The sequence below is a fragment of the Lycium ferocissimum genome, chromosome 4, assembly GCF_029784015.1.
Source record: "Lycium ferocissimum isolate CSIRO_LF1 chromosome 4, AGI_CSIRO_Lferr_CH_V1, whole genome shotgun sequence".
Taxonomy (NCBI): domain Eukaryota; kingdom Viridiplantae; phylum Streptophyta; class Magnoliopsida; order Solanales; family Solanaceae; genus Lycium; species Lycium ferocissimum.
Genome location: NC_081345.1, coordinates 32,264,933 through 32,284,858, shown reverse-complemented (window position 1 = coordinate 32,284,858; position 19,926 = coordinate 32,264,933). Strand labels below are relative to the sequence as shown.

The 19,926-nt window shown below is 35.5% G+C and overlaps 1 protein-coding gene and 1 non-coding gene across 2 annotated transcripts; both read right to left on the bottom strand.

Moving 5' to 3' along the window:
• Positions 1-101: 101 nt before the first annotated feature.
• TRNAD-GUC (transfer RNA aspartic acid (anticodon GUC)) lies at positions 102-173 on the bottom strand. Its single transcript has one exon. It is a non-coding gene; the product is annotated as a tRNA-Asp (tRNA).
• A 5,600-nt stretch (positions 174-5,773) lies between these two features.
• Positions 5,774-19,255, bottom strand: LOC132052336 (protein CASP). The gene is made up of 19 exons (XM_059443828.1): positions 19,075-19,255; positions 16,990-17,100; positions 16,704-16,882; positions 15,888-16,037; positions 14,505-14,593; positions 13,700-13,809; positions 13,357-13,451; positions 13,031-13,086; positions 12,316-12,481; positions 11,262-11,354; positions 10,841-10,969; positions 10,534-10,653; positions 9,825-9,905; positions 8,526-8,633; positions 8,258-8,401; positions 8,079-8,180; positions 7,564-7,643; positions 6,238-6,330; positions 5,774-6,115 (listed from the first exon to the last, which is right to left on the bottom strand). The coding sequence occupies exons 1-19, from the start codon at positions 19,160-19,162 to the stop codon at positions 6,058-6,060; spliced, it is 2,052 nt and encodes a 683-aa protein (XP_059299811.1). The 5' UTR covers positions 19,163-19,255; the 3' UTR covers positions 5,774-6,057.
• Positions 19,256-19,926: the final 671 nt, after the last annotated feature.

The following is a 19,926-nucleotide window of genomic DNA, read 5'->3' as shown; positions in this document are numbered from 1 at the left end:
GGTTAAGCTGGATGCAGGGAATGGTCCTTTGACTAATTAGCCTCATAAATCTTGGAATAGTTGAAGTCGTCGAAAATAGAAGCAAAAGGAAAAAAAGAGAACGCCGTTGCCGGGGATCGAACCCGGGTCACCCGCGTGACAGGCGGGAATACTTACCACTATACTACAACGACTTGCTACAACGACTTGCTTGCTCAGACTTCTATTGTTTTTCTACAAACTACTTAGTTTGACCGACAACAACGAAAATCCGTATAGTAGCTTCTAAATTCCAAGAACCACAATCACTGATTGATATTTTAATTTTGACATAATTTCTCTACTAAACTAGACAACTATTATTATTATTATTATTATTATTATTATTATTATTATCAAATAATACCTTAAACTCAACATCCGATCAAATGTCTTGTAGCATGAAATATGAGTGCTTCTTCCATGGAAATTTCTCTTGGAAAGAACTTTGGGAGAACCATACATTGGGAAGTATGCCAATCCAAAGGGCAAGCGAGCTAAGTTATCCTAATAGCACAAGAATACTTTCAAAGAGTGCCATACTAATGAATGATTAAGGGAATGGTAATAATCCAATCGCAAGTACGTGTCACTATCAATAATTCTTTGCTCGCAATCATTGCTCCTACTTTGAATTATAGAACGATTCAAAAGTATCGTACGTATGGCTTTGACTAAACAGCTAAGGCTAATATAATAATAGGATGGGAAGCAAACATCAAAAGAAAGCTTGATGGAAGGGACTTTGCGATAATGGAAGACTTACAGGATAGGGACATTATATAAAACAAAAAATTACCTAATTAAACCAATTGAAGCGATAAGCTCACCAAGTAAAAGCATTTTTCTTGATAAAACCGTACTTGCTTAAACAAAGGTGATAGACTAATAGAGCATAGAGCAAAGCCTTATACTAAATTACTACTGTTAACTTATTGAAGGCAGACCATGAGCCATAGATTTATTCGGATGGCTCAAGACTAGTTTTTCTTTTTCCTCTAATGTTAATACAATTGAATAAGCTCTGGACTGTGAAAGAGCTAAACGTATCCATTTTCTTTGATAATTCTTTTAGAGAGAAAAAGTTAAATTAGATTGATGTCATTATTTCATGATTAATATTTAGATAATATACCAGAAATCAGTTTTAAGGCTTAATATTCACATATTTCTCCAATGATAATAATTAGTTTTCTAAAACCTATTTATCAATAATAGTTTATTTATAAAATCGAGACCGAATTTATAGTCAAAGCTAAACAGAAGAAAATTCATGCTTTAACCACAAGCATTAGTAGTTCTTTATTTGTTAACATCCATTTTGTTCTCTAGTTCCTCTTCCCAACCCCCGGACATCACTTGTGGAATTATACTGAGTATGTTATTGTTGTAGTTCCTCTTCCCAACAAAGGATGATTGACAAATATTAATGAATTAATGAATTGCGAACCGTAAGTTTAGAACAAAGTAATTTTATATAAAAGTTCTACTACTTCAATACTTGACAAATGACTCATAGTAATAAGAATACTAATTTTGTGAGTTCAACCCAACAATCTACTAATTATTTCAATCAAATATCACGCTTAAAACTTTAAAAGAATAAGCTTATATTTGACTACTTTCAGGCAATTTGCACGATTGTTCTTATTTGGTGTGTGGGCGGGGGTGGGGGGGGGGGAGGGTGTCTTTAATTTTTGACCCTCAAATTAAACCCCTTGGTTTCGGGTTCGAATCCGCGCTCACTCAAAAATTAAAAAAAATTCGTAAAATAGAGTTTGGATTTGCAAGGCAGAGTTTGAGAGTTTCAAACTCTGCCTTAAGTAGAGTTTGCCTGATCAGGCAGAGTTGGAGTCGAGTAAAATTTGACTGCAAACTCCACTTAAGTCAAAATTTTGCCTTCAAGCATAAGGCAAAACTCTACCTGCATTAAGGCAATTTTTTTTTTTTTTTTTAACTCAATTGGTATTTTGCAAACTTTACCTTAAGGCCAAACTTTTACCCGAATAGGCTTAATTTTGCTACTAAACTCTGCCTTGTGATTTTTTTTGACTGAACCGGAATTCAAACCCCAAACCTCATGATATTAGGAAAAGGACAAAAACTAAAGACCAAAGAATTTGAAGGGCAAAAATTAAAGACCAGTGCCTTTGAAGGGCAATCGGCACGAAAAAATGACTACTTTCTGACAAATAATAGTCAAAATACCCCCCAACGTTTGACCAAAATGCCAACTACACACCGAACCTTTGCGGGGGTCCTATTACCCCCCTGGACAAATTTTTTCGCAGGGCAAATGGCCCTTTTTTGCCGATGTGGCAGAGAGCGTGAATACACCGCCCAAAGGCGCGTGACGGCCTTTAAAAATGTATCCGACCTCGTTTTGACGCCAACTAAGCCGCCACATATGATGCCAAGTAGATAAAATTTGAACTCCTCCATTTTTAGGCTACTTCATCTTCATCTTCACCCTATTTAATATCCATCCCCATTTTTTGTTGTCAAAATAATATCCATTATAAACGAAAATCTCAACTGAAGAAAATTCACATATGATTCCGAACAACTTGTTAAAGAACAACTTTCCACCATAAACGAAAATGAAGAAAAAAAAATGAAAAATCAAGAAAGAAAAAGGAAAAATGCTGGAAAAAAAATAAGGATGAAAAATCTAATCTTGTTAAAGAAAATACGATTGGAAGTTGCTTGTTTGGAGTTGCTACTTGTTTTAGTTGGAGTTATTTAAGCACTAATTCTTTGAGTTGATTTGGGGGGAGAAAATTAAACTCCATTACTAAGAATTTGGAGAAAGCTATGAAGAACACTAAATGGGTTTCTCTAAATTCTTGATTGTTTAACAATTTTTTGCACGGATTGCCACTTTTTTGGGGTGGTCTTTAAATTTTGCCCCTCATATTTGTGTTCTTTAAGTTTTGCCGCTTCGCTTGGATACACAGTCCGAGGTTCGAACCCCCGTTCGTGCATAAAATAAAAAAAATAATTTCGCAAGATAGGGTTTGGGAGAGTGTATGCTGGATCCAATACAATCCTTTAAAACCAAAGGATTATGCGGAGGGCGAGACTTTGCCTTGAGACATTTTTTTTTTTTTTTTTTTTAACTTTTCAAGGCACACTTTTAGTTAAGGCATACTTTTGGTTATGCCTTAATTAAAAGTATACCCCATAAGGCATAGTTCCTTTAAGGAAAAATTTTGCCCCATAAGGCAAAACTAAATTATGCCTCGAGGAAAAGTTATGCCCCCTCCGGCATAACTTTAGTTTTTCCTTAAGGAAGTTATCTTGCCGAGGGCGGACTTTGCCTTGAGAATTTTTTTTTTTTTTTTTTTTTTAACTTTTAAAGGCACACTTTTAGTTAAGGCATACTTTTGGTTATGCCTTAATTAAAAGTATGCCCCGTAAGTATAGTTCCTTAAGAAAAAATTTTACCCCATAAGGCAAAACTAAATTATCTTGTGAGGCGGCAAATTTTGCCTTGAGAATTTTTTTTTTTTTTTTTTTTTTTTTTTAAATTTTAAAGGCACACTTTTAGTTAAGGCATACTTTTGGTTATGCCTTAATTAAAAGTATGCCCCAAAAGGCATAGTTCTTAAGTAAAAATTTTTCTTATAAGGCAAAACTAAATTATGCCTTGAGGAAAAGTTATGCCCCCTCCGCATAACTTTAGTTTTCCTTGGAAGTTATGCTTTTAGGAGTGCGACTTTGCCTTGAGAATTTTTTTTTTTTTTTTTTTTTTTTTTTTTAACTTTTAAAGGCACACTTTTAGTTAAGGCATACTTTTGGTATGCCTTAATTAAAAGTATGCCCCATAAGGCATAGTTCCTTAAGAAAAATTTTGCCCCATAAGGCAAAACTAAATTATGCCTTGAGGAAAAGTTATGCCCTCTCGGCATAACTTTAGTTTTTCCTTAAGGAAGTTATCTAGGGGCAGTGCGATTTTGCCTTGAGAATTTTTTTTTTTTTTTTTTTTTTTTTTAACTTTTAAAGGCACACTTTTAGTTAAGGCATACTTTTGGTTATGCCTTAATTAAAAGTATGCCCCATAAGGCATAGTTCCTTAAGAAAAATTTTACCCCATAAGGCAAAACTAAATTATGCCTTGAGGAAAAGTTATGCCCCCTCCGGCATAACTTTAGTTTTTCCTTAAGGAAGGTATCTTGGGAGGGCGACTTTGCCTTGAGAATTTTTTTTTTTTTTTTTTTTTAACTTTTAAAGGCACACTTTTAGTTAAGGCATACTTTTGGTTATGCCTTAATTAAAAGTATGCCCCATAAACATAGTTCCTTGAGAAAATTTTTACCCCATAAGGCAAAACTAAATTATACCGAGGAAAAGTTATGCCCCCTCCGGCATAACTTTAGTTTTTCCTTAAGGAAGTTATGCGACAAGGCGTACTTTGCCTTGAGACATTTTTTTTTTTTTTTTTTAACTTTTAGTTAAGGCATACTTTTGGTTATGCTTAATTAAAAGTCTGCCACATAAGGCATAATTCCTTAAGGAAAAGTTTTGCCCCATAAGGCAAAACTAAATTATGCCCCCTCCATAACTTTAGTTTTTCCTTGCCGGTTATGCGGAGGGGCGCACTTTGCCTTGAGACTTTTTTTTTTTTTTTAAACTTTTCAAGTCACACTTTTAGTTAAGGCATACTTTTGGTTACGCCTAATTAAAAGTCCGCCCCATAAGGCATAGTTCCTTAAAAGTTTTGCTCCATAAGGCATAACTAAACTATGTCTTGAGGAAAAGTTATGCCCCCTCCCATAACTTTAGTTTTTTCCTTAAGGAAGTTATGCCGAGGGGGCACACTCCTCCACCCCCCGCTCGCGAAATTATTTCTTTATTTTATGCTCGAGCGGGGTTCGAACCCAAAACCTCGTATCCAAGCTAAGGGCAAAACTTAAAGACCACAAATATGAAGGGCAAAATTTAAAGACCGCAAATACGAGGGGCAAAATTTAAAGACCACCCCAAAAGAAGGGGCAATTTCGCGAATTGCCCATTGTTTAATCAAATTAATGGATGAACTTTGTTCTATTTGGTGTTGGAAGCTTCCTTTCACATTTGGGTTTGTTTGGATTAGATTTGAGCAAGTTGGTGTGATTTTTTTTTCAACTCCTAGTGAAGATGATGATGATGATGATGATGATGATGATGTTGATGAAGATGAAGGAGAATTGGGTATGGGTTTTCGTATCCTTAATAAAAATGGAGTATGGAAAATTGAGAGATTTTTTTTTTTTTTTCGAAGAAGATAGTATGATGGATGGAGGAAGGGAAATTAATAAAAAATGGGGCAAAATTAAACACGCACGTAATAAAGCGCGTGTGGACAACCGCCATTTAATATTTGGGGGTTAGCAGATTGGATCACCACATCGAAGAAAAAGGGCCATTTTACATCAAAAAAATTTGTCCAGTGTGGGCAATAGGACCCCCCGCAGGTTCGGTGTGTAGTTGGCATTTTGGTCAAATGTTGGGGGGTATTTTGACTATTATCTCAAACTTACTAAATATCTCAGATAAGTGTTCCCCTAGAATGGAATGCATAAATGCAAAAAACTTCAATGAAAAAATCGCTTTGCTTCATTTGAAGCATATATTATTTTTAAAGTTGACTTCTCTATAATGTACACATGGCTGAAATAAAGTTGAGCATTCACGATCATGGGTTGAAATAATAGTAAGGTATAAAAAAAACAGAAAAATGAAATGAGAAACAAAAAGAAAGGGATAAGCTTACTGAAATTCAAAGAAAATTTCTACTATATCTCAGACTTCCTTTCATGTTTACCCTTTCAAATGTATATTACGCATAAACTGGCATAAGCACCAGCGGAGCAAAGGGCAAAAAACAATACTCCAAAAACAAGGAAGTAACATTGTGGAAGATATAATTCTATCATGTTCTTCGCTCTATCAAACTTGAATGAAGCAATGAATGCATCTTTTTTCCAACTATTTACATCATATGGAGTGTTTGTTTGTTCCCTTACAATTAGCAAAAACTTGATACAACGAAGGAGGCTATAGTGCATGAGGAAGATTGAGATTCTTATCACCGACATGAGATTCTTCACCATGGCTGCAGAAAATCCACTCAAGCTAGTAAACAACTCTCTCATATATTGTGAATTAGATCACCGGTACAATATAAATTCACTTAAGATGGAGGGATGGGGAAAGGGGTTTTATGAGAAATTGTACCTGAGATAGCTCAAAGCTGACATCCTGTATAGACAAGTGAATACTAAAATGTGCAATCCAATGGTGTAAAAGAATACAAATGTCCGAGCATATCTGCAACATCAAGTACCGCTTCAGTTTGTTACATACAGGGGAGTCGATGGAAGACCATATAGCATTTCTAGTTCATATATACACACACACTTTAAAACCCAGGAAGGGAAAGAAGTTCAAGACGGCCAATCAACAGAGTAATTAATAGGCTCATGCAAATTTTGGTTTTAATGAGTGTAATTATCATTAAAAGTGCAGGGGTCCTCAGGTTTAGCAGATATATGATGTAAAATATATCTTTAAAGGGCAGCCCGGTGCACTAAAGCTCCCGCTATGCGCGGGGAAGGGCCGGACCACAAGGGTCTTTTGTAAATGCAAGGTAAGGCTGCGTACAAAAGACCCTTGTGGCCCGGCCCTTCCCCGGACCCCGCGCATAGCGGGAGCTTTAGTGCACCGGGCTGCCCTTTAAAGATATATTTTACATCATATATCTGCTAAACCTGAGGACCCCTGCACTTTTAATGATAAATTTTTTATAGGTACGAGACTTCAAATGTTTGATCCTGCTGCGCTGGATAAAACCAGCACCTACAATGACAAGAAATTTCCACATCTACTGTTCGCAGCATACTGAAAATAGCTACTGTTATTAAAGAACGTGAAATGCATGGGCTAACAAACATATGGTCACAACTCATGAATCTATGCTGAGAAATAATAAACCTCAAGAAACACAAGATCTAAACAGATCCCAAACCATCCTTCTAGCTAATGCAGTTGAGATATGGTTTGATCATCTCTATCAAAGAAAATGCAACATGACTGTCTTCATCTCCAGGCTTAGCACTACAATTCTATATTGCTCATTGGTTAATCAGATAAAGAAACGCAATTTCTAAGGTGTTATAAGGTCCAAATTAAGAAAGATGATTGCTAGTACATCTTTCTGATATCATAGCTTCAAGCAGTAAATTCTCTTCTTCTTTTTCCTCGTAATAGCTGTTAAGTAACAGTAGCTAAGTTTTCTCCATACGATGTATGGACCCATGTGAAAAAGGACTGAAGAAGGCCTTGCAGGTAAGTCGGGAAATTCCTCTAATCCTCACTCAAAACAAGCTACTCATAGAACAAGTAGATGATCAGCATGATTGCCAAAAGGAAATAAAGATGACCAGACAAAGCATTGCATCAGTGAATTAGTCTTAAGTTATCATGGAATAAAAATAACATAATTCTGACCTGAATAAGTAATTAATGTCAAGCTGAAATGAAACCATGATAAACGAAGCTTACTTGTTACCAAGAAGAAAACGGCCACTACTGAGAGTAATCTTGTCCCTCAAGCCTAATTCTTTGTATCTTTGATCTCTTTCCTATTACAGGAAAAAAAAAAAGTTTTGGTCAAATGAGGATCCACGACATCTAATAATATCAGTAGACAACGGCAGGCGTGTGTACAGATTCAGCAATCAAAACAAAAGTAGCACAGAAGACAATAGAGGAAAGATATTGATCCTGATTAAAAATGAAAATATAGGGAAAACTAAAAGAGATGGAAACATATTGAATTAATTTAGATAGAAGTTAAATGTCTATTATTTTTTTGTGTTAAAGTTAGTAAAAAGAACATGCATAGCTTTTCCTCTTAGCACATTTAATGACTTGGAAAATGGAAATTTTGAAGGCCAGAATAGCCTGGCAGAGCCAAGGAGAAGCATATGTAGCAATTTACAGAACTATCTAATCCCACTGTTGAAGTAACTGAGTAAGAAGAAATTCAATTAAGGGTGTGACAGAAGAGCTGGAACCTTCTTTGAGAATGCCGCAAATGGATTTATATCATCCTCATACATCTTCTTGTATTTGGATTCCACATCAGAGCTGAAACCACTTTCTAAATCTTCTACATACTGAGAAACAGAGGGTGGCATTAGAGAAAAATAAAAAGAGCAGACATTTAATCAACAATAGAGCCTGATAGGCCCACCTTTTTTGATCCTCTAGAAATCACTCTCTCAGAATTATAATCCTGAACATAACGAATCTTTCCATAAAGCTTGACATTATCTGCTTTTGTTTTATCAAGTTCTGAGGTCAGTGTCCCTATCTTCTCCTTCAGCTGTCTAATTTCCTAGTCAGATCAACAAATCAAGAATCACGGACTCTTGTCAGTAAAAAAAAAACATGCAAAAGTAGATCTTACTGAAGTTAGGTAGAAAGATAGAGAAATCATTTCAAAAGTGCAAAGGAAAAACCTCTTCAGTCTCCCGCAAACGGGCACGGAAACGGTCTCTTTGGTTGCAGATCACCTTAAGCATCGAGCTTTGATCTTGGTCTGAGGAAACATGCCTCTGCTCTGCGTTCTATTTCAAAGGATGTCTCTCATTAGAAGACTTGGATTAAAAAAAACTCACAGGATATACAAATATGTTTTTGGAACTTCAAATATACCAACTGGAAGCACTGATATACTTATCTATTATCTGTATCTATTAATCTTTTTCTATTAGCTGGAAGCACTGATCTACTTATATATTATACAAAGATGTTTCTCATTAGAAGACTCGGAAAATCTGTATCTACTTTCTATCATCTGGACTTCATTTTCTTTTCTTTTTTTTTTTTTTTTTTTTTTTGTGGGTAGTCCCGCAGGGGGGGGGGGGGGGGTGTAGATATATTTCTCAATGTCCCCTGCCATTTTATAGCAATGTCTGGGGATGGTTTAATTTGCAGTTAACTTCTTAATGTAAGAATCCACTGTCAATGTATTGGAAGAGAGGCTAGGTGTTCAAACACTAGCAGACATGATGAACTAGAATTAGGCCAAGTTATGGCATCCCACGTTCTCAGGTAAACTGCAAAGATATGCCCACACCCGCATATTAATTATTTGTATGAGCGACTGATATTGAGCTCAATCCCACTTAAGCGAATTCTGTTTTATTCCTTTTTTTTTTTTTAAGAGGATCTTCTATTAGTTTGCTTTGTCATTCTCTCATGTCATAATTCTATAAATAAATTCATGTGATTCAGCTGGAGTATTCTGTTGTAATGTCAATCCCTTAAAGGGTTTTATTACCATCTGCTTCAGCAACTTACCATGTTTTGTCAGGATCCACTCAACTACCATTGATTCTGTATAAGACCGAAGGTCTGCCAACTACTTATATGTGACTCTCTTCCTTGAATGATGGTAAAGAAGTGACTTCGTTCAATCACAGAAGTTAAACTTGGGACAATAAGACCAACAATCTTGATCCAAAACTCAGCATTTTCTGAAATTATTGTTCCCTCTTTTAATTGCTCCATTGGCAGGCCACAGTAATATTTCCCTAGCTGAAAGATAGTATGGAGAAGCACCATCTGCTAAACTGTCATTTTCTACCGCTCATGATATTTGAAAGATTGGAATCTTCAGCAACGAAGGATAAAGATGTTATGAAAAGAAAGATTCGCAATATGCAGGAGCAAGGGCTCACTTCCAACGATCTAAGTCAACAACCTTTTTATAAGGAGGCAGAAACATAAGGAAGCAAGAAAGGAAGAACACTCACCTCAGAAGGCTCTGTTCCACCAGACTCTGATAGATCCCAATCATCAAATCGAGTACCTTTTCTTTCTTTAGCACTGTATCCCTGTGTTAGAAGAAAGAAAACTAGTCTGAAAAAAGTTGAAGCGACATTAATTTATAGTAACGCACTGCATTGTAAAATCCACCTATTCAAGAAAAGCAAACAGATATTACTTGGACAAGCTCAAATCTACAGCGATCTTGTTTCGGGGACTTCATTTTCAATTACAACAACAACAACAACAAGCCCAGTATAATCCCACCATGTGGGGTTCATTTTCAATTACCATCAGAGAAATATAACTATTTCATGCACTAGCTAATACTTAAAAAAACATATAACAATTACATGCAGACAGATGTTCCAGCAAACAAGAGAGAGATTTTGAACATAACTTAAGAATATACTCCCTCCGTCCCATATTAGTTGGCCATATTACTAAATATATCCGTCCCAAAATACTTTCCATTTACAAAACCACAATAGAATTAATCAAAATTTTCCTCTTTTGACCTTGGCATTAATTGTTTTTTAAAGTAACCAATATTGATTAGAGTGCAATTTATTGGAGAGAGATAGGGGTAATGTAGTAAAAATACACTTATTTATGATTTCTTAAAGAGCGTGTAAAAGGGAAAGTGGACAAGTAATATGGGAAGGAGGGAGTATTTTTTTTTATAAGGGAACATACCTTAAGAATATCATCCTCTAGCTTCTGTATTAACCTTTGTTGTTCATTAACCTTTGCGGTCAGCTCTACAATCTTTGCTTCGGCTGATTCCAGCAAAGAAGTCCTCTCAGAAAGTTGGACCTGAAAGACATGAAATAGTATACAAATTGTAGCAGTGATGGAATTATTCGAGAATATTCTGTAATAATTCTTTAATGATGAATTTAATTTATCATACTCTGTTTATCAACAACCAGCCGAGTACCTTCAGATTTTTTCCATGAATTTAAATGACAACAGACATACACAATTAATAATTGCTAATTACCTTCAATTGTGTTAGTTCATGCTCCACTTTCCGATTCTTGTCAAGAAGTAACGACTCAAGTTTGCTCATCTCTTGTCCACTGGTAGCAACTTCCCAATCTTCAGCCTCAATTGTATTATAACCCACAGCCTACTTAAAGCCAAAAAAGAACTAAATGAGCACACAACAAAAACATTCTTGACATACACTGTGTATCATAGAGGGACGTGATGAAGAAGGGAGGGAAGAAGCAAAAGGAGTAGAGGATTGGCATAATATAGGAAAGGAAAGGAATGGGGAAGGAGTCGAGATCTTAGAACTTTCAAAATCAGTTTTGAAGCTTTCCTTTGCTGTTCTCAAGAAGTTAAACAATGGCAGATTAACAAATAACTGTAGAATCAGCACTGAATCTACGAATAAGCTCACAGGGAGGGAGAACTACCTGTAAGATCTTTACTTTTTTCCTCAAATCATCTATCAGCTTTGTTGTAGGCCGTGTTTGAAGTTCCTTCTTTAGTTCTTCAAGAGCAACTTCCTGAGGTATGTAAATAAGCAAAAAAAATTAGGGGAAAGAAAAGAAGAAAGACCTTAAAGGGATCCCAACAAATAACATGACTAGATTGTCCATTGCAAGAAAATGGAGTTAAGCGAAATGTCAAAAAAATTTGAACCCCCCACCCCACCCCACCCCCAAGTACAAAATTTTCAGCATAAATGCTCTTAGAGGTTCTGAGTTCAATTTAAGGCCTAAATACACAGGGAAGTTACTAGTACTTGACTAAAGAAATGTTGATAAAATATTTCAGAGCATTCTCGATTATTAACGAATATATCTTTTTGGTAAGTATAAACATACTGATAAAAACCGAAGGAATAAGACAAGAGTAAGAAGTATTATTCTTTTCTTACTGCAGATATCCTTTTCGCCAAAAAAAAAAAATTAGCAGGCAAGAAGAAAGTGGCCCTACAGATATTAGTTAAAGAAACATAGGTATACGTTTTGATAGGTAATAAAATCAATTTAGGATGGAATTCTCACACATAAGAAAGAAGCAGAAGCATGTTATACCAGTATCCACACAATAAAAACCTCTCACCCCTTTTTGATGAAGCACGATAAAAACCTCTCACCCCTTCCATTTAACAGATTATTATTTTATTTTATTTTTATAACCATGGTTTCAGGGTCAGCTTGCGCGCATCTCGACTAATTCTAGGGGCCACCTGCTACCTCCCACCAAAGACAGGTACGGGGTAACTCTATCCATCAAGGCTTGGACAGATGGGAAGAAACCACCTAGTGTTTTGCCTCCGCGGTGATATGAACCTGAGACCTCATGGTTCCCAACACAAGTCATTGACCACTAGGCCACATCCTTGGGTGCTTTTTAACAGATCATTATGATGACAAAGATGTATCTATATGGTTAAAGAGAGTATGAGAACGTTGTTGTAAATCTTGATGCTATCAGTTAACGAATATCAAGAGAATATACCTTTTCATTTAGCAGAGAATTCAACTTCTTTATCTCATTGATGTGTTCTTCTCGCTCATTTGATAAGGTGTTCTCCAACTTATGAAGTTCCACATTTAGTTCAGAGATTATCTTCTCTTTGGCATACAGAGAATTCTCAAGAGCACTATCGGCATCCAAATTATCACTGAAAGCAAACCATTTAGAATTAGGTAAGATATCTAAACCCATGCACAAATCATATCCGACAGATTTCAAAAGGGAAAAAGAATAACAGAGATACAAGATGGACAACATGGAAGTACGCCATTGCCATCATACTCCATACAACTATGAAAAAGTATTCCAATAGGACTTGACTTTTCAGCATGATGAAGCATTTATCTACTCTTCATCACAAGCTCATTTGCTATACACAGAATCTCACACTCTCTTTGCCTTTGCTTGGCATGATCATCAGATTGAACTGCATAACTGTACTCTATTTTTCTATTTAATAAGAGCATAACTGTACTCAGTTATGTGAGTTTCTTTTTCTTTTTCAAATTTCATGTATAGAGAACTTCTAAGGAAACTATATGGCAAGCCAATAACATCTTTTTTTCTAGCCTCCACTTAATGCTGCAGATGTCCAACTTGACTTCTAGAGATCATTGGTTGAGCCCAAGGAAGATATGGAATACATACTTAAGAGGTCAATGGGAATAAGATCAACTTATTAAACTAGAGTAGATACCTGTTCTTGTGATCATTATCTTCGTTAGCAGTCTGTAATTGTGAGCGCAACAACCCCTGCATAACCAAAGCTAAAGATTATTAATACATTAACTAAGCTTTTTAATCCACAATCATTTTCCCATATAATTCCCAAAGTTCAAGATCCTTTTTTTGGTTGGAGCTGGTTTAGCCTAGAGCAAAACCGTTTCCAAAAGTATCTACAGTTAAAACGTTATCTGTGGACGATAAAAGTGAGTCATTGGGGAAATACTGAAGGTAAGGGCTATTTTTTTATTATTATTATTTTTTTAAAAAGGAAGGTAAGGGCTAATTTAATCCTCTTACCTTTTCTCTTTCAAGACTAAGAAGGCGACCTTGAGCTCGTTCAACTTCATCCATTAAGAGATTGACTTCTGATTGCTTTGCGGCTCTCTCTTCCTCTAAATTACAAATAAAAAGGGTTGTTAAAGCTATTGATGAGAAATATTTCCATGAACAGAAGTCTAGAAGACCATATGAATTAAAAAGTCAAAACAGAGATCAAGTACTAAGATCAATATGTTTATGAGAAGGTTTAAAAAAGGCAAAGAGAAAAGTTTTGAGCAATTTTTATTTAAAACTGCAGACTTACATACAGAAAGTATAATACATAACAAACAACAGCATATAATCCAGATAAGTATATCACCTGATTGCGCACGAACTTCAAACAACTGGCTTTGTGCAAGTTCATGCAACTTTTGCATGGTAGAAACACTATCTTGAGCTTGGCGTAATTGATCCTGCAGTAATTGCTCCCTGCATCAAAAAGAAGCACCGCAAATCATGATATGCCAATTCCAGCAGGACAAATACTACACCACAAACATATTCTAGAATAATGAGGGATGCAACTTTGTTCCAAATGTAACTTATAAGGGGAGGAATCAGAGAGAAAAAATCATCTTTTGTGCATTGTAAAGTGACTGAGATGTTATGGAATTTGTTTCTTGATGTCATAGGCTTAAAATGGGTCATGCCTAAGACATCTGGAGACTTACTAGCTTGTTGGAACTTCAATGAAGAAGCTGTCAATCAGGATAGGAACTCAGTATGTTTTGCCATTCAAAGGCATTTTTCCATTAGCTGGAGTAGGAAGGGGGCTGACGTCGAGAAGTTATTATATATATAAGATAATTAAGGCATTAGGAATCTGCGTAGCTTGTTACATGGGTCGTGAGTGGGAGCTTAGTTGAAGGAGTTGATACATTTTTGGTGCAAAGGGGATTTTGTAGATGACACAAAATCTCCGTTAGGCATTATAGAATCTTTGTAAGTAGAACAAAGATTTATTTTTGGGGGTTTGGTTGGCTTTTGTAAGCTGTAAAGATTTTTCATAGCACAGCCTTCGTGCTAACAATTTATATAAAATTGTTACCTTTCTCAAAAATATTCTAGAATAAACTTTAGTTTAACCTATTTGACCCTTTCTAAATCAATAGAACATAAAATACCTTTCTTTTAAAACCTCAAGTGTTTTCTGGTTCTCTTCTGCCAAACTGCGTTGCTTGATTTCTACAACTTCCTTCACTTTTTCCTCCATCTGAACCGCAAAAGAAGTAACATTAGAGAAGAAACCAAATGAACCTGGCAACTATTTGTTTAAACTTTCAGTGTATCTTAAAATCACTTTTCTCCATAAGTCAGTGGTTGGACAAGCTCATATGAGAGTTTAAAAGCCTCACTACCCTTTCCCAGAATTTAGACGGGTGGAAAATACCATTGTACCAAATTAATTTAATTTATCATAATTAACTGATTTAACAGAATAAAGATATACATTACCTAATCATGATTAAATAATAATTATATATATGTTTAAACATATTCCATGCAACACCTGGTGCGAATTATTTTTATCTAGATGGATTCCTTAACTCCGCTTGCTACGATGGATAAACGGACCTTTTTCGAAATTTTGTTAATCCCACGAGGTCTGGATGGCCGTTTGTGACTTGGTGGGATGTTCGGTTTGGTTCCCAAGGCACTTGGGAGCGATAATTTTAAGAAAAAGGAAGCATGGACAGGATGAGGAATTAGATCATTGGTTCAAAATTAAAAACCACTGCTCAAAGGGGTGAGGCACAAGCGAAACTGATTCCTGAGCTACCCCAGCTTGACACAGCTAAGTTTTTGTGCAGATCAGTAAGCATTGGCAAAACCTAGAAGACTCCGTAAAATGAGTTGCATGCCTCTTTCTATGCCTTTACATCATCAGTAACTCTCTCTTTCTAGCTTTGTTAAACCCCATCTCGGTTCCAACTCAAGCTGGTTACACAGCTATTTCATCTATCCCTAGCCGTCACCTGCCACAACCACCACTAAAACATCTTCGAGAAAGGCTCCTAAGTCAATTAAGGGAAAAAAGATCTTGAGACCATTAGAGGTCTCTAGCTTCTGATATCAGTGACAGTTCAGAACTATTCGTTTTTAGAATTTTGAATCAGAAAAGAAGGATTTTCTGTAGTCAGAGCTGGTAAATATTTTATTTCCTTGTGAACATTTCTGGTTTTTAAAATTGTAATCCTGCAGCAATACCAAGCTTGAACTTCCCATTATGATACCAAATCCAGTATAAGCCAGGGCTGGTATAAGTTCTGCTCAGCCTGGTCCCACACATCCACTGCAGCCCAACCTTTAATGCGACTTTTACTGATTAATGAAACAGAGAGAAGCTAACAAAATCACATATCACATTTAAACACAGAAATAGTGATATGGTAAAGCAGAAGATTCAACAAAATTACGGTCAGTGTTCTCTTGGATCATTCTTTAAAGGGAATACACTGGACGTGCACACACACTGATATATAGATGGAATTAAAATATATACTGGCCTGTTGCTCTAACTGCCGGCACCGCTCTTCAAGTCTTCTGATTGTCGCTTGTTGATTTTTCAGATGAGTTGCTTCCATGCGAAATTCTTCAAGTTCAACCTTCATTTTTCGGTTCTCAGACTCTAATTCTGATAGTTTTGAATCCTTGTCCTGCACAGTGGCAAGAACAATCAACAACAACATACCCAGTAGTGGCAAGAACAATCAGATACAAGAAAATGAACCTAAAAGGAAAAGGAAAAAGATATGCTAGACATGCTTTTGAGTTGAAATCCAATTCCAGAGCTCTAGTGGAACCTCACCTACTTTGAACAAAACGTCCTGAAAATTCTCTATATTGAAATAGTTTCTCATCATCTAGACCCTCAACCCTCTCATATCTGATAATGTTTTACTGCAAGTTTCATATGAGTCATGAAGATCTTATCCAATATACAACACGTGACCAAACTCCTTTTAATTTTGCTTTCCCTGGATACTAGGCAAAAGTAATTCAGAAATGTGATCTTCACGTTCAAGACCTTAACCGCCCGTCCACTGCATATCCATGTATGTTTATTGATGGACATTTCCTCCGATTCCATTAGGTCAGCAATAAGACATTCAAAGAATATCAGGTACAGGGCATTCAAAAACACCAAGTTTCTTTTCCTTTCTTTATTCTCATCCAATTCCATTTTACCTGGCTTATTACAGTTGTGCAATATCTGGCTGGATAAGTCGTGATTTCAATATGACATGAAGAGTTTAGGTGGGACAACCGATCATGCATGATATATCAAATGAGATGATATGAAAGGCCAAAGTTGAACTTACAGCAATTGAAGCAATGACCGGATAAGGATCTGGTGCCTCGTATAGTTTTTGATAAATGTTAAGGAAAGCATTTTCCCCATACTTAGCTCTCTTGGTAAGATTGTCAACCTCCTCTTGGTACCCCTTGAGCAAAGAGTTGAACATGCTCAACTTGTCTTCATTTGAAGCTTTTTTAAAATCTGCCAAGAGGTGATAGATATAGCTTAAATAAATGGTTTAGAAGTTAAAGTAATTGTAAATTACGACTAATGTTAAACAACAGCAGAAGGAAAGGTGCATCTAGCACCTCGAGTGCTCTCTGCAAGTTTTCGTCGGTTCTTCTGACTGTTCTCCTGATTTTCAGCTATCCTGAGACCTTGTTCGTCCAGTGTACTCCGTTCTTTCTCCAAATCAAAGTCTGGATAAAAATAAGCAGATACACTTTAAATGTGTAGAAAAAGTTAGACAAGACAAAAGATATCATGGGATGAATAAATTTATCCACAAACCAAGCTTTTTAAACAAGTAAAGTTCTAGGCTAGCAACACAATTGTAAAGGTCTAACTCAACAAGAATTCATGAAAAATGTATCAAAAAATAAAAATTCACAACAAAGCACATAAAGCAGATTGAGCTGTGTTCTCCATCTACCCACAGTTTTACTTTATCTCATCCAAAACGAAAAAATCTAGATAATTAGTCAATTGAACAGCAATAAATCAGTGCGGGATTCTATTAGAGGCAGGTGTTCCTCATGATCAACCAGTCCAACAGTAATCAAGAACACATATAAGCAAAGCCAACCAGTAAAATGAAGACATTGTGAACACAGTCACGTAGTTTCCTTGCATTCTAAAGCTTCTACATCTGAAAAGGAGCCAACCAGTTCACTGCTACTAAGTGTCTAAGAACACTGGGTGAATTTTCAATTTGTTAGAATTTTCTTTAATATGCTATTCCAAAAGAAAAATGCCTACACCTACATCTTTTTTTGAAACTGGTAACTGCATCTATATTTCATCTGAGCAAAACAGTACATGGGTTGTACTGAAACCATATTTACATAAGAACTCCATTACTCTACTGTCCTGTTCCTCTATTGAATCTAAAACATCAATGATGGAAACAGTCTCATTTAAGTACACCTACATCTTGTATACCAATTCCTGACCTATGTTGCTCGGACTCTTCAAAAATGTCGACGGGTGCATGTCAGATACTCCAAGTGTAGTGCATTTTTGAAGAATCTGATCACTGATTATGGATATATAATTGGCTTATTCAAGTAGTCTGCTAAAAGGTTTATAATCATATTGGCAATAAAACCTATTTCAGGCTCGCGTCTTTCTGTTATATTACGGTAATTACAAAATTATTCAAGTTTTTCCCTAGAATTAGGGACAACAAAGACCTAATTCCCTAGAAAAACAAAGCAAGTACGTATTTCGTGGTCTTCTTTTGTGTCTTGCATCTCAAACTATATGTCAATTTATAGAAATTAAAACGACAGAAACTAGAGGTCCTGGTTGTAATCATTAATCAAAAGATCTCCAAATGGTTCTCATATTGGTTCTTTCAAATGCTAAATTGAAATATAGCAAAGAATTAATCTCAAACCCCTAAATAAAGCATGTTACTACTTCTTTGTGATCAGAAATGAAGTACCTCCCATGGTTTTCATATCGACTTTTCAAATGCTAAAGTGAAAAATTATAAAGAAAATCATCTCCACACTGCTAGATTGCATGTGTTAATCACTCAACCTTACTATTCTTTTTCCTCTAACATTTGATTGCATATTGCAGGGGAAAATGAGAAATCGGTACCTAAAAATCTGATTGCTATATGACAATAATCAAACGAATACTAGAAATGAAACATGAGCTCTCACTTCACTTCTATACATAGTGAAGTGATGATTTTCCAATAAATATTACTTTGATGATAATAATGATATTTACAAAACTAGTCAAGTTTTTCGTGGAATTAGGGGCGACAAAAGACTAGAATATAGAAAAACATAGCAAGTACGTATTTGATGGTCTTCTTTTGTGTCTTGCATCTCAAATTTTCAAATGCTAAAGTGAAAAATCAATAATCTCGGCACTGGTCGATTGCATGTTTAAATTATTCAATCTCACTATCCGATAACCTCTTGAGTGAAAATAACTTAAGATTCAACATTACGACTAAATGCGAGAAGATATACATTTCATTGCAAGGTGCAGTAGAAAATGAACTCAGCACTTTCCTTGGAGACAGAGTGAAGTGATGATTTTCCAATTTAATAGTATTACTTTGATGATAATCAGTAATCAGCAGCAAAAAAACCGACTACCGGAGATATGCAATTTGTAGAAAAAGTAAGATTAGGACTTGATAATTGCAGTACCTTTCCAGAAGGTGGCGACAGCAGCAAGAGGAGTAGTAGAAGAAGAAGACGTTGTGTTCGTCTTGTCTCTCTCTCGTGGGGAATCCATTATTGCTGATCCGCCACTAATTCACCTTTTGCTCTAACAAATACTTCAATCTTTCTCTCAATGTGAAGAAAATGGAAGTTGTAGTGGTTTATGATAGATCACGGATCTCGAGCTTTCATTAGTCCATGGTTCCTTCACAATTAATTTTGTTGCAGCGTTTAACGGGAGGGAGACAGGAGGGTCCGGGTCACCCACATTTTTTTCATTCGGGTCTTTCATCAGCCTCTGTTTGTTACATAAAAAAAATATTTTGGGAATTAAAACATTGAAAAGTCACTATTTGAAAAAAAAAAAAAAAAAACCTTTTGTAAATATTTTTAAAATGTCTATGTAATAATAATAACAAATTGAATAGCGTTTTGGTATTTTTTTTTAAGTGTGAAAATTTGATAATAATGTCCAAGCCTTGGTTGGAACAAGTGATACAAAATTAGACGAAGGAAATTGTCAAATGAACGAAAGTAAAAATAATTACCAGAAAATGATTTTAGTTAAATGAAGGAAATTGTTTATGTTTTCTTTAGATAAAAAATGTTTTACCGCAAAATGATTATATTATAGTGTGATAAGTGATGGGGATTGATACATGATAAATATGGTAAAAAAAAAATTATCAGAATGGTGTTTACACCAAATCATACATATTTACTGTGGTTGATTTATCTAATAAGCTAAGAATATATTATTAACTATGATTAAGTAAAAAAATATATGTGCAAACATATAATATGCATTTATGGTTTAGTATAATCTTTTATCTAATA